This window comes from Penicillium manginii, assembly GCF_028828005.1.
Source record: "Penicillium manginii strain IBT 31320 chromosome Unknown utg000004l:1.0-7231830.0:1.0-7236170.0, whole genome shotgun sequence".
In the NCBI taxonomy this organism is placed as follows: Eukaryota; Fungi; Ascomycota; class Eurotiomycetes; order Eurotiales; family Aspergillaceae; genus Penicillium; species Penicillium manginii.
The window spans coordinates 1,488,094-1,502,228 of NW_026643105.1; the positions used below are offsets into that span (position 1 = coordinate 1,488,094).

At 48.2% G+C, this 14,135-nt stretch overlaps 6 protein-coding genes across 6 annotated transcripts; 3 read left to right on the top strand and 3 right to left on the bottom strand.

Annotated features, from left to right (window-relative positions):
- Positions 1 to 377: 377 nt before the first annotated feature.
- N7533_004263 (thymidylate synthase) lies at positions 378 to 1,397 on the bottom strand (the record flags this gene model as incomplete). Its single annotated transcript, XM_057100913.1, has 1 exon — positions 378 to 1,397. One exon carries the CDS (start codon positions 1,395 to 1,397, stop codon positions 378 to 380), a length of 1,020 nt encoding a protein of 339 aa, XP_056960543.1.
- A 487-nt stretch (positions 1,398 to 1,884) lies between these two features.
- N7533_004264 (CocE/NonD family hydrolase) lies at positions 1,885 to 3,712 on the bottom strand (the record flags this gene model as incomplete). The annotated part of the gene is made up of 2 exons (XM_057100914.1): positions 1,885 to 2,022; positions 2,081 to 3,712. The coding sequence occupies 2 exons, from the start codon at positions 3,710 to 3,712 to the stop codon at positions 1,885 to 1,887; spliced, it is 1,770 nt and encodes a 589-aa protein (XP_056960544.1).
- A 535-nt stretch (positions 3,713 to 4,247) lies between these two features.
- On the top strand, positions 4,248 to 5,440 carry N7533_004265 (uncharacterized protein; the record flags this gene model as incomplete). The annotated part of the gene is made up of 4 exons (XM_057100915.1): positions 4,248 to 4,525; positions 4,576 to 4,779; positions 4,834 to 5,256; positions 5,311 to 5,440. The coding sequence occupies 4 exons, from the start codon at positions 4,248 to 4,250 to the stop codon at positions 5,438 to 5,440; spliced, it is 1,035 nt and encodes a 344-aa protein (XP_056960545.1).
- Positions 5,441 to 6,485: 1,045 nt separating this feature from the next.
- N7533_004266 (uncharacterized protein) lies at positions 6,486 to 8,458 on the top strand (the record flags this gene model as incomplete). Its single annotated transcript, XM_057100916.1, has 6 exons — positions 6,486 to 6,648; positions 6,717 to 6,773; positions 6,839 to 6,968; positions 7,046 to 7,244; positions 7,311 to 7,724; positions 7,781 to 8,458. The coding sequence occupies 6 exons, from the start codon at positions 6,486 to 6,488 to the stop codon at positions 8,456 to 8,458; spliced, it is 1,641 nt and encodes a 546-aa protein (XP_056960546.1).
- A 450-nt stretch (positions 8,459 to 8,908) lies between these two features.
- On the top strand, positions 8,909 to 10,741 carry N7533_004267 (uncharacterized protein; the record flags this gene model as incomplete). Its single annotated transcript, XM_057100917.1, has 8 exons — positions 8,909 to 8,953; positions 8,997 to 9,156; positions 9,211 to 9,286; positions 9,350 to 9,431; positions 9,489 to 9,995; positions 10,049 to 10,218; positions 10,269 to 10,363; positions 10,407 to 10,741. 8 exons carry the CDS (start codon positions 8,909 to 8,911, stop codon positions 10,739 to 10,741), a joined length of 1,470 nt encoding a protein of 489 aa, XP_056960547.1.
- Positions 10,742 to 12,794: 2,053 nt separating this feature from the next.
- On the bottom strand, positions 12,795 to 13,464 carry N7533_004268 (uncharacterized protein; the record flags this gene model as incomplete). The annotated part of the gene is made up of 2 exons (XM_057100918.1): positions 12,795 to 13,046; positions 13,264 to 13,464. Coding segments are annotated over 2 exons (453 nt in total), but the record flags the coding sequence as incomplete, so codon positions are not given.
- Between the last annotated feature and the right edge of the window lie 671 nt (positions 13,465 to 14,135).

A 14,135-nucleotide genomic window follows, 5' to 3' on the forward strand; every position in this document is an offset into this window, starting at 1 on the left:
ACAGTAATGAATACAAGTTTCTACAGTGACAATCGTTTGATAGTCTATCTTCGTACTGTGTTTCAAACCAAAAATCGACCCAATGTTTCCGCTAGGGCAGCAGTGTCCCAAAAAACTACTGGTATTTAAAGTTCCCTGAACAATTTCAAGTTTTACATACTAGTAGATTATTCTACCCAACTATATACTACCGAGTAGCCTGAATTCTTAGCATTAGGCGATTTATAGGTAGAATCCATGGATAGCTCCTGGCAGAAACACTGGGTCGATTGCGGCTAGCTATGGAATGCCGTCATCTTAGTTGTGGTATCTTCTAAAATTTTTAAAAACAAAAACATTACAACGTAGGCCATAATTCAATAAACTGTGCCCAATGATCATGCACTCATCTTCATCTTGATGATCTTGTGTGGCTTATATCCAATGACTTCGAACTCATCTTCCTTCCACCCATCAACAACAGCACTGCCCCGATCGTCACGCTTGATACGGAGTTCTGGGAACTGAGTCGGCTCACGAGTCAATTGTTCATTGAGAGCTTCGATATGGTCCAGGTAGATATGAGCATCGCCCATGGTGTGGACCAGCTGTCCAGGGTTGAGGTCGGCCGCGTGGGCGAGAATATGAGTGAGAAGAGCGTATGATGCGATATTGAAGGGAACACCAAGACCCATATCACAGGAGCGCTGGTAGAGAAGGCAGGAGAGTGTTCCCTTCTGGTCCGGGCGGCCAGTCTTCTCGTCAATCTTCATAGTTGGCGGGAAAGAGACGTAGAACTGCGCAAACATGTGACAAGGTGGGAGAGCCATCTTGCGGAGATCCGCAGGGTTCCAAGCAGACATGATAATGCGGCGATCGAAGGGTGAGTTCATGATCTTGTTCACGACCTCCTTCAACTGGTCAACGCCCTGGCCTGTATAATCCGTCTTTGCGTCAACATACTCGGCACCAAAGTGCCGCCACTGGAAGCCATATACGGGACCCAGGTCACCTTCCGCGCGGTGGCCCAGTCCGACTTTATCGAGGAACTCGCGGCTTCCATTACCGTCCCAAATTTTTATGCCGGCCTCGGAGAGGGGTAGGGAGGATGTGCAGCCGGAGATGAACCACAGAAGCTCGGCGACCACCGCGCGTAGGAAAACCCGCTTTGTCGTCAGGAGGGGCAGAACGGGGATCGGGGCACCACCGTCGGGGTTCGGTTTGGAGAGAGAGAAGCGCAATTGATTTGGAAAAGCGATAGCCCGTGTGCCGGTGCCGGTCCGGTCAGGGCGAAATTCGCCGTCGGCGAGAATCGTGCGGATCAAGTTTAGGTATTGGTGCTCTTGGTGAGAGGGGTCGTGAGGTGGGTTAGGAGCTGGGGCTGCTGGGGCACTCGGGGCGACTTGTTCCTGTGTCATTGCGCCGGTATTTAAGGAGACGGAATTTAAAGCTGTGTCCCTATTGTTGGAGGAATGAAGATGAGCCACTTGCAGACTGGAAGAGTCTCCCCGTCAAGGCGGGTCGGCCATCGCGTCGACGCGACACGTTATCACGTGAGTCTATCTAACCCCTCTAGCCAATCAGAGATCAAGTATCATTTGGATACCATTGAGAATACATCGACAGATCCGTCTAGTTTCGTATGTTCAATTTTCGTGTATAGAGATTACCATTGAAAGAGCCGATTGGTGGCACTGGAAGATTTTTCTAGGTACCATTCTACTGTCTTAATGTGAGAGATACCTAGGTATACACACTGAATTAATGATTTTACTAGTAGAGCCCGGGGTATCTTGCAACAAATATCTATTTATGGATATAATAGTATGCTAGCAGCCAACGTGAAACATCGTAAAACAGCACTTCCAAATATTGTAACGCACCAGTCTCATTGCCAGTGCGCTTCTAAATAAAAGGCAAAATAACAGAACTAGGATACTCCTTGCTGCAATGAATAGTGTGGGTCCCACGGTTCAATTCGTGCTCGGGTCTCGGGCGAGAAAAGGTCTTGTATTCGGCGATGCTGGGGTATTGGCCACCGACCTATGAATTTCAAACAAATTAGTAAAAAACCATAGCCAAAAATGTTGTTGCCGCTTACCTTCACGCTGATGGATTCGCCTTCTTCAAAGTCCACTCCCATGGCCCAAATACCTATCTCCAACTTCACAATTGTGCCTGGTGCGACCTTTTCCTGCCGTTTGTGGGGATGGAAAGGAAACTGAGGGTGGATGCTCTTGGCAGAGTCGATTGCGCGATGCGAGGCACGCAGGATTCCGACGGATCCTAGATGCAGATTGAGACTTGCTTGTTCAGCCTCGGGGATCTCATCGATAGATTTGACCGGAGTTGCATGGAATGGGAAATTAAGATGCATTAATTCTTTGCCATTCTTATCCTTCTTGCGAAGAATAACAAAGACCGTGAAGTCATCCCGACTTTCGCAGGACATGTATAGCACTGCCTTCGGCAGCCCAATAAGACGTCCCTTCTTCTCGAATGTGTAGTTAAATTCAGCAACACTGTGACGGTCTTCGGAGTCGTAAGAAAGGTTCAGTGCCTTCGAGGGGGCGCTTGCGGATAGCTGCTTGTTCTCGTCGAGGAAGAACTCTCGGTATTCAGTTGAAGGAGCAGGGAAATCCTCGAGAACGATATCGTCGATTGCCTCTCGGTCGCCAAATTGAAGGGCTGACCAACGGACCTTGGGCGTCTTTTCCCAGTCATTCTCCTTGCCTTTGAGATACCGATCAAAGAATGACCCCAGCTCTTCATTTGACTCGGGAACACTGTATAGCTCATACCATTCCTGCTTGCTTCCCCATTGAATCCACTTGTTATCGTGAGGGACCTCCAACCAACCACGAATAGAGCCCATGGTGTGGATGGAGCTCACATCTGATCCTCGGATATATACAGGGCACTGAACTCGCTTGAAGTCGGCTCTCTTATCTTCCCAGAAGGCACTGGAAACGTTGGAGCGTCGGTACATCTCTTCGAAATCCTCGAGGCCGGATTTTTCGCTTCCACGGACAATGGCATTGGCGATAAGGTCAAAGTTGCTCATAGAGAACCAGCCACCACGGCAGAACTGCTCTCGATAAATATCGCCGGAGCCCTCCCAGGGTGCAATTGCTTTCAATGAAGGAGGTTGTTGCGCAGCGATAAACCATTGTGAAATTGCAAGGGCAGAGTTCCCTGCCATACCAATGTTGCCATTGCACCAGTCCATCTTTGCAATGGCCTCAACAACATCGTAGCCATCCTCCGCATCTTGAGTTCCCATAACACATATTTGTCCATCACTGTGCCCAGCGCCGCGAGTATCAACGCTGACAATAGCATATCCGCGCGGACACCAAGCTTGCGGATCCAGACCTTCAAACTTTTCCAGCCCACTCAGATCAGAACGCCCGACGCAGCAATTCCAAACACACATAGGAAGCATGTCCAGTGCGCTATACTTTTTACCGTAGAACGACCAGCTCAGTACAGCAGGTACCTTCTCGGTAGAATTTGCTGGTCGATATACGTCGGCGTAAAGGCGAACACCATCGCGAACCACGATCTCGACATCGTGGTCAATTTGAATTTCGCTTTCCAAAGGTTTCGCGTTGAATCCGTTCCAGCCCTTCGGTAGAACTTCGGATTTCCCGGACTGACATGGTTTATACCCATTCTCATCGGTGACCGGTTGAGCGACGCGCTTGTACGCCGATTGAACTGGAGGAGGCATGGTTGAAAATCGCGTTGGATCAATTGGTGAATGGAAAGCAACGCCTTGTGGAGATGGATGGATTGTCTATGCTGCAAGTATTCATGAGATCTGGATGTATGTACTGTTATAGTTCTGAGAGCTCGAGCTCTGACAAACAGTACCGCGGCATCTTGCTTCGCCCACATCGCCTTCTCCCCGCATCGTCCAGCAATTTCCCCCGCTTTTCCGGTGGACACTGACTTAGACCCCCCACGGTACCCTCTCCACTCCCAGCGATCCGGGGAAGTGGGGAATATGACTGGCAGTCAATTGTCCCTGGTGTGAGGCTGGTCATCACTTCGCCCACTTGATGACCCGCCGAGTGGAGGGAGTGGAGGCGGGGGAAGTCTGAGGCAATGCAGCGTTGCAGGATCATTCGGACGTCTTTGAAGAAAGAGAAACTCACTGGAGAGACGTTAAGTGATATTTATTGCTCCCCAAAATCGAGCCATTTTATTGATAATTATTTCATCACAGTAAAAGAGTACAGTCATCACTCCTACAACAATTCACTATGATGTCCACCACCGAAGTCACGAAAGCTGAGGAAGCCCAAGCTCCAGACTTCAGCTGCCCGGATCTCGTCACCTTCACTCCCCGACACTATGGTGACTGGCGCGATGAGTTTCACAAGAATGGCTGTGTGGTTATCAAGAATGTTATTAGCCCTGAGCGGGCTCAGTACTACCAAGAGAAGCAGATCCAGTGGCTGAAGAACTTCGAGCTCGGATTTGATGAAAATGACGAGAGCACTTGGACTGCGGATCACTTGCCCGTTAGCTTCAAGGGAGGGTGAGTCGACCCGATACTCAGACCCCCAGACATGCGCTAACTTCAAGTAGAATGTACTTTGCATATGGCTCTCCCCATGAGAAGATGTCATGGGAAGCTCGCACTGAGCCTGCCGTTATTGATATCTTTGAAACCCTTTGGGAGACCAAGGAGCTTATTTGCTCATTCGATGGAATGAACATCTCTATGCCGCGACGAACCGACGTTCGTTGGAGCCCATGGCCCCACTGCGATCAGAACCCTGAGCGTAAAGGGTGAGACCTCTAACTGTTATTCTTGATCTTTTGAACTACGCTAACTGTCAACAGAATGCAAGCAGTTCAGGGTCTCCTTAACTATGCCCCCAATGGTCCCAAGGACGGTGGGCTCATGCTGATGAAGGGATCTGCTAAGCTCTTCGATGAGTTCTTTGCCTATAAGCGGGAGTCTTTCGATCATGAGGATGCGCCACCCCCTGAAATCAAATTCATGGACCTCTTCCTATTCAGTGAGAAAGACGTGAAATGGTTCCAGGAGCGAGGCTGTGAGCTGGTCAAGATCAACATGGAACCTGGTGACTTTGTCCTTTGGGACTCGCGCACTATGCACTATGCCTGCCTGCCAGAGGGTGATCAGATCCGCCATGTGCAATACATCTGCATGACTCCTCGTCGTTTTGCGACCCCAGAGACACTGGAGCTGAAGAAGGAGTGTTTCGAGAACTTTACTGGTACCACACACTGGCCTCACTGGTAAGTTGTTGCAGATATTTTACAGTTCGGATAAATGCTAATTGCCTTCTGTAGTAATGTGCGTCCAGCTAAGGAGAAGCCCATGCGTGATGGAAAGGTTTGCCCCAAGGATCGCAATGAGCCGTTTGAGAAGCCCGAAGTTACAGATACTGTTCTGAAATTAGCTGGGGTCAAGGCTTATTAGGCTCCAAATACCCACAAGGAGGAGAGTTACGTTCCTACATAGATGGCAGCTAGCGAAATGAACAAGTGACCGTTTCTTTCATATTTATCTCCAACACCACCGAAAACTTATGATTCGTACTGCAAAACTAATAGTACAATCCGCTGGGGATATCATTTTCTGTTATTATGTCGCGGCCCAACAATTTGTTGTCCTTGGGATAAATCAATGGACAGTGGGGGGTAACTAGGGAATCAAGAGTAGATTCGGCACTAATAAACGCGCTTCAGACATGTGGTGAAGCGCTGCAGGGCCTGACGGGTGACGGAAAATTCTAAAAACGACGCAGGCGTGGATTTCTAGATCTCAATATCTTTCGTGTTCATCTACGCATTTGTTGGGAGGCCCATTTGATGTGCGATCCTGGTTTAATCAATTGAGAATCCTTGGCCTTGTTATTATGATTCAATTTACTGACTCGGGTATTCAACGAGCTAATACCTACCAAACAACACAATTTGCCTTCATCCAGATTCTCGCTAGAAAATAGATATTCACGCCCACTTCCTCCACCCGTGGTTCACATTTCCTTCCGGTGGGCAGGTTGGAACAACTGCCGGGAACCCCCCGCTCGGCTCCTTTTTAACTCTCTTTCCAGCCACCATCCCCAAGGTTGCGAATCTAGATTACGAATCCAATCCGGGGCGAGTCTGGGGAAGCGGGGTATTGCTGTGGGTCCTCATTACCAGGCTCTATTCGAGCATGCTTTCTAAACGGACCCCCATAAGTGGCTAGTGTCAAGACGTGGAGGAATAAGTTGCTGTAGTAGCCGAGAGCTATCGGGCCAAGAGGATGGACTTCTTGACCTTGTGGGGGTGACAGCTAGAGTGGTCCCGATGATCACCCAGTCCTCCTGGTTGGATAGCGATAATGAACCCTTGATCTATTAAATGGCCAGGGCTGCTGCGACTTTCTGACCCTTTGCCCCCTGAACTCCAGGACACACTGCATCATCCAGACCAAGAACCAAGAACGCGTCTTTAGTGGTCCTCCTGCTTTTAAAAACATGAAGGATACCGAAAAAGGCACCGGTCAACATGTTGAGATGGTACACGATGAACTTTCTGAGTCACCAAGGGTTGACGGCAAAGAAATTAAAGTAATGGGAACGGTCAAGTTGACAGAGGGTTCAATTATCTATATCCCAACTCCAACAGCCGACCCGCAAGGTATGATATCGCAATTGCAATCGCTTCCGGAAAGGTCGGGAAAGTACTAATGGAACTGAAATCTGAAGACCCTCTGAATATGCCCCTCTGGCAGAAGATGGTCGTGTTGTTCGTTATATCGACCTGTGAGTCAATCAACTTGAAATTATAATCACAACTTTCAGAAGTCTCATATTCCGATTTCTACCAGTCTCAACTGTTGGCATGTCTCTTGTCTCCGGATTTGGAGGATTGTTGACTTTCTATATACCTGAATACGCGGCAGTGGGCAAAGATTATGCAGATATATCGGCTTTGATGACATACCCAACCTTATTCATGTAAGATTCCCTCCCTGAGCCCCTTCAGGGCCGATTGAGGGGACCGGGGTGCTGACCAGACCTTATTGTTCTAATAGGGGCATCGGCAATCTTATCGGAATGCCTCTAGCTATTGCCGTTGGTCGTCGAAGCGTCCTCCTTCTATTTACCCTAATCCTCATACTTGGTGCTGTTCTCTGTGCTGTGGCAAAAACATACGAGTGGCACTTGGCAGCTCGTATGGTGCTTGGGTTGAGTGCGGGACAAAGTGAAGCCTTGGTTCCCATGATCACACAGGTAAGGACTCCCACCTATCCGATCTATTCATTCTCGATGTCTTACTGACAGAACCTTTGCGATTAGGAAATCTTTTTTCTCCACGAAAGGGGCAAATTTCTCATGCTCCAACAAGCGATCCAGGTGCTATTGACAACCATCTGGGTTCTTTTCGCTAGCCCCATTTCAGGCGCTATAACACCGCAAGGCTGGTATTACCTTGGTGCTGGAATGGCTGCTCTCCAATTTGTTGTGGCTCTACTTTGGCTACCGGAGACTAAATACGATCGCAATCTTTCTGCATACCAGGAAGATGTCTCAAGTGATGATTCCACAGAAGCAGTTGACCTTGAGGCCGATATCCCCGATAAGGCCAAAGTCACACTCTGCAAAGAAAAGCCGCCTCTTGATTTTGTCAACTATGCGCCACGAACATGGAGGTCGGATATGCGTCTTTGGGTTGGCAAGCCCGAATGGTACAAAGCCGTCGAGGTTCTCAAGGTAAGCCCATGGACTTGCTTATCGCTCAGACAAGACCGAGTTGACACTTCAAAAAGCAAACCTTCGAGCTTCTTTTCTTCCCCAACGTCCTTTGGGCATTATGTCTCAATGGACTCACTATCGGCGTCAATATTGCTATTGGAACGACATACGGCACAATTCTTACTGGAGCCCCGTACAACTGGCCCGACTCAAGCACTAGCTACGTGAACTGCGGACAAATTGTTGTCGCCATTGCTGCACTTCCGCTTCTAGGAACCGGTTCCGATAAATTAATACGTTGGCGTGCTCGCCGTAATGGTGGCGTGCACGAACCTGAGACACGACTCTGGCCTCTAATATTCCCCGTGATTGTTGGAACCTTTACGTCTGTTCTTTATGGGCAAGGTGCAGCCTTTCCAGAGGAGTATCACTGGTTTGTATATGCGTATGTTGTCGCGGCCTACTACTTTTGCTTTGTGGGTGCCAATATCGTGGCTATCACGTACCTGCTGGACAGTTACCCGGCCCGCACAGGTCCATTGCTCGTGATTATCTGTGCTTTCCGAGGGTTTATTTCCTTTGGTACGAGCTATGGTACATCGGCATTTGTGGCAAGCCATGGGTATGATGGTGCCTTTGGTATATTCGGGGGGTTAACGGGCGCTCTCGGCCTCTTGGGTGTGCCGGTTTATATCTGGGGCAAGCAGATTCGGCAATACACGGGACGATTTGCCAAGAGCAAGACAGATTAAATACTAGTAACCTTGGAATGGGACTTCCATTCACCTTCCAAGGTTGTCAGAATATTCTTTTTATATTGAACCAATTCTATCGTCTTGAAGAGACCGGGCATGAGTCATTTCTATAAGAGAATTAAAATCTTGAAAAGGATAATTTGAGATCTCACAAATTCAATTCAAAAGTATAAATCAAAGGCGCTGCTAAACTTTAATTGAATGTTAAACCGAAAGGCAGCAAGACGGCCGAAAGTCGGTCAAAATCAAGTGGAGTAGGTTGGGTCGGAGAATGGCCGACCTGGTCAGTGCGGGCTCGGGAATGCGGGGACAATCCCGGGGCATTAGCTCAATGCCGAGTGGGAAAAAAAAAGCAAACTAAAAAGGGGTGCCAAGGGTTCTCAGATTTCGCTCTTCTGACAGATTTTTGGGTTTGTGTGCGTTCTCGGATTGCCAATCCCCGCGAATATGATGGAAGAGAAGAGTGCGCAAGATATTGAAAATGTCTCGGGCGTGAGTTTCCCCTTAATTCCGCTTAAACTTTATAACCACTAAGGCTGGCGGGGGAAAGTATCCAGGTCTCGACACTGATACCAATTTGCCAGTCCTGGACGGCGATGCCGATGAGAAAGCTTTGGTCTGGAAGCAGGATCTACGGATCGTTCCGCTTTGCGCTGCTATCTACCTTTTATGTTATCTAGATCGATCTAATATCGGTATGTTGACTATGTTCCACTGACAGGGTCCTTGGTTACACTGACCCCATGTAGGAAATGCCAAAATTCTGAATCAAGACACTCATAATGACCTTCTTTCTGAAACAAATATGACTTCCTTCCAGTTCACGTGAGTAAATGAGTCAATCCATCATTTCCTAGTCTGGTGCTAAAAAAACCCCCCAAAAAACAGAATTGCACTTATGGTTTTTCTGATCGCGTATGCACTCTTCGAAGTGCCCTCCAACTACTTTTTAAAAAAGTTGAGACCTAGCGTAATTTCCCACATCGATACAAAACTGAAACCTATAGACTGACGGATAGCCTTCTAGAGATGGATTGCTTTTCTTATGCTCTCGTGGGGTGCTACTACCGTGGGTCTTGGGGGAGTTCACAACTATGCCCAAGTGACTGGCCTGCGCTTTCTACTTGGCGTAATGGAGGCAGGCCTCTTCCCAGGTTTTGTCTACTACCTAACATTTTGGTATCGAAACTCTGAGCGTTCGATGCGCGTGGCTTTGATTTTAGCGTCGGCAACTCTAGCAGGTGCCTTTGGTGGGGCCATTGCATTTGGGGTTGGGCACATGAATGGTGCGCATGGCTTATCTGCTTGGAGATGGTTGTTCATTATTGAAGGGGCACCTTCATGTGCTTCGGCGGTTTTGGTCTGGTTTTTCTTGCCTGACTATCCAGAGTCGGCCCACTGGCTTTCCGCTGAGGAGAAGGACTTTGCGGCGCGGCGTTTAGCGACGGAGGGCTCAAAGGGCTCTTCCCATGCCATGTCATGGGAGGACGCCAAAGCTGTACTTGTGGATTGGCGGTTGTATGCCCATTATGCGGTTTGTTTGGCTTTAAGACCCTCTGCAAATACTTTTTGCTGACAAGTTGATAGGTATACTTTGGCATTTCCACTCCTTTTTCGAGTCTCTCTCTCTTCACGCCTGCCATCACTGCGGGTCTCGGGTACTCCAATCTTCGCGCCCAATTAATGACAGTACCTCCATACGCTGTTGCGTATGTTGTGACAGTTGCTGTGGCCTGGTCTGCGGATTACTTCAATAGGTAACTAGAAAACATTTCTATCAATGTTTGAAAATAGCTAACTGGTCTAGTCGTGGACTTCATTCTGCCATATTTTCCTTCGTTGGCGCAATGGGATTTTTAGCATCCGCAGTCCTTCCTGCCGAGGCCTACTTGGTAAGCTTTCGTATCGATTTCTACCGTGGCAGTTGGAAGAAACTAATACCTAGAAATTAGCATCGATATGGCTGCCTCATTGTTGCGACAAGTGGGGCATTTGCTTGTATCCCCCCCACTCCTAGGATGGCTTTCCTCAAACCTCCACTCGACTGCAGGGGCAGGCCTGGCCATCGCGTTGAACGTGTCATTTGGAGCTCCAGGCCAAATTGTTGGGGTTTGGATCTACAAGAGCGATGAGGCAAAAACGGGCTATCCGACGGGCCATTGGACAAATGCCGCGTTGCTTCTCTTTGTAACAACGGGATGTATTTTGCTGAGGTTTTACTATGCGTGGAGGAATAAACGACGAAACGGTGATGGAACTGGGAAGATGTTTGCATATTAGATAGCTCACATCACACTGGTGGGTCAGCTGATGTATAGAGAGCCCGATTCCTGGAGCTACTGGTATGATCTATATGATCCGGCCCGGAACGCAGGGGGGTGCATGAAAATGGTTGCATTTCACTTCTCTGGAGGAGATTATGTTACATACATATCTATACAAACGTTTTATGGGTACTATTTTCCGCATTGGCCATTTCCACCAGCTAATACAGTAAGTTACGAAATTGAACTTGAACTTGAACGGCCTGTTTATGTGGGCTCCATATGGAGAGAGGCTTTCTCATGTTGAGCTTCTCCCATTGAGTGAGTACTATGAAAACTACGACGCACTTTGATCACTAATCCTGAGATTGAAGGGCACTGGCTTTTGCCCAGGGCCCATTTAGTAAGCCTTACTCGATGCGAGGCGGCGTTCCCTCGAGTAATCAAATGCTGGGAGCCACGATTGAGCCATTGACCATTGAGAGAATCAACAAAGGCAAATAGAGAGAAGAGAATTTTAAACTTCTGGTTTTATGATATTCTGTCGATAAGTCTTATGCCAAAGAGAGGTCAAAACATTCTGATAAAAAAAGGCCCCAGTCCAACCCCAATCCCAGTATTCGTCAGACAACAAAAGAAATTCAACACTATAATGACCTGTTCCAGTTCAATTACCATTCCCATAACCCTATTCGATACCCATACCGAAAAAAAGAAAGAAAATGAAACTCCCGTATCAAAAATCTCCTCATGGCATGAAGCAGAGAATACAAAAAATAAGTAAAAAAAATCACAAAACAAAAGAAATGTCCTCGGTGCCCAGCTTGAGGGAAGGAGAGAACCCTGTATTTCCTTGCAAAGATTGACCATTGATTCATGTCGAACTCTGCCCTGGTCCTGTGGGACATTAAGGTTCGGACCACCGGGCCGTTCCAGGTAATACAGAAACGTCGACAGGCCCCCAGTTCCAAGACAAGAGGCAATCAAAATGCCAGCGCCCAATTGCGGTTTCCTTCGGATGTGCAATGTAGCAGTACTCAGTATGTACACCATCAGAAGGTACCGCTTATTTCACAAAGCATTAAGTAAGGTCCTGGCCAGATCCTGGTCTTTCGAATTGCACCAATCCGTGTATAGGAGAGTACAATCAAAGCTGTCTCGGGAGATCGTGCATATACCTAGGTATGTAGTGACAAGTCGACGAAAGAAGAAATGCCCCACCATATCTTCACCGATTAACTGCAGGAAGGCAATGTCTGAAATCACAGAGGCGGTAAATGGAACCCATTTTCATCAGACGAAAAGAGTCGAGTCGTCGATCTGATGTGTAAGTGCAGATAGTAAGCTTTGTCGCAATATTGCTTCCCCAGACCAGAAATCGATTTAGAAGGATTTTCATGCTTATTTTCATCACTCATGCGAGCCGGAGAATTAGGCGCCGTCCCTGGAGCTGCTGAAAAGGGTAGGGTGTCACGATGCCTCTTGGCTGGTCACACAAAGACCAAGGCCCAAGTACAAGGTAGTGACGGATCTTTGGATGCAGCATTGACGGATAGTCACCCCGAAAAAGTACATTTCTCGAAAATCCATACACTTCCCTGCTCCTTGTTCCGGGCCACCTCATCCCACGCGGCAACACGATTAAGGCATCCTTGCAGCGTGCTTGAAAGTATGTGCTGTCAAGATTTCACCGGCCGGGTAAAATGAAGCGTTCGTTCCGGGCTTCCGGGGAGCAGGGCGAATGGACGGCGATGTGACGCGGAAGGTAGGTAGAGCAGTGCGTGGCTGGATATTTTTTTCCCTGCAGGCGCGGAAATAACAAATGAGAGCAACAGCAAGGACGTGTGAGTTAAGTTGCAGCGGGTCCGCAAGATGGAGACACACGCAGAAAAAGAGATAGGGAATGACAGAAAAAAGGAGATATCACCTTTCTCTTTTACGCTTTCCTTCGTTCTTTTTCATAAACACACCACGTCCACATGCGGGTGAAGAGGGGATAAAACAGGAAAATAAAGAAGATAGCCACCCACACAAAAGAAAATAGTTAGTCCATATGAAGATAGGAAGTATCAAACTCCGCCAGCCCCGCGGCCGTAGCCGGTAGCCTGTCGTGAATCAATCTGGCCGGGATAGATGGTCGAGGCACGCGGTTGTTGATTGAGGAGCTTCAGGGCGACTTCGGCAGCATCTTCTTTGGCATTGTGGATGTATTGACCATCATACCAGTAGCGGGCGGAAAAGTTCTGCGAATTGATGCTGACGGTGCTTGACCAAGCGGTACGACCTCCTACATTTCCGACGCAAGGGCGATTAGCATCCCGCTGTCAAGCTCCGGACTAAAAGTCGGTGTACAAGCGGTTCTTTCTGTAGATCCACACCACCTGCAATGCCGAGACACGCAGCGTGTTGTAGGCAAGGCAAGGCGCGTGAATCGGAGGAAAGGTACAGGGAATGGAAACGAGGTATTTTTAGGAGGGGTCAAAAGACGGTGGAGGGTAGAAGGTGAGAAGGAGAGAAATAGCGGAATCGGGTAGGTACCTCGTCGATCGGAGACAATGTTGAAGACAGGAGTTGGTAGCTTTGTGCGTCTACAGTGCTCTTCGTGATGTTAGAGAAAGGATTCCAGGGGGTGTTGAGGAAGGCTCCAAGACGTCTAGCGTGACAATCGTTTCCCAATGGCTTGCTTACCTGAAAGCTGGTCTTGCCAAGTAGGCCGGCTTGCGGCGGCGCTTCCTTGAGGGCTATTGGGCATTGACATTGTCGTTCGTGAAAAGAGTCAATTTATCGGCAATTGGAAACTTTTCTGGGTCTCAATTGCAAAAGATAGTAATGGTAGAAAAGGCCGTCAATGGGGTGCGATGTGGCAGTGTTGGCGTGTGGGGGAGAGAAGAAACTTCGGGGACAAGTTGAAGGGGAAAAGGCTCCGGGGCAATCAAGTAGATATAGAGGGAAAGAGTAATTTACTAGAGCTCAATGGATTCAGAAAACTTGCGTGACCCTTTTTGAAGTCACGAACGGTGATTAACATGGGAAGCGGGGAGTCCTATATACAGTGGGCCATATATTCAAAGACCCGAGAAAAATAATATTAATAAAAAATTGTGAAAATAGAAAATCCCCCCCAAAAAAATAAAAAATAAAAATACCTAAAAAAGACCAAACAGCAAGAGACCGTTCTCGGGGAGGGGGGGCATGATGAAATTTTTTTTGGTCTGTACTATTTCTCCTGGCGGGGACAAGTGGACGGAGCCTAACGTTGTCTGAACCCAATGGACGACCAAAATGGACAAGCCCATGCAGGCGGGTGGACAGACCTAGCGTCAGCAAAATTCCCCCTCCCTTCCTGCCTGATCCGCCAGTGAAGGATGAGTGCGGGAGATATGCGGATCATATGAAGTGAGGCTGCAAGC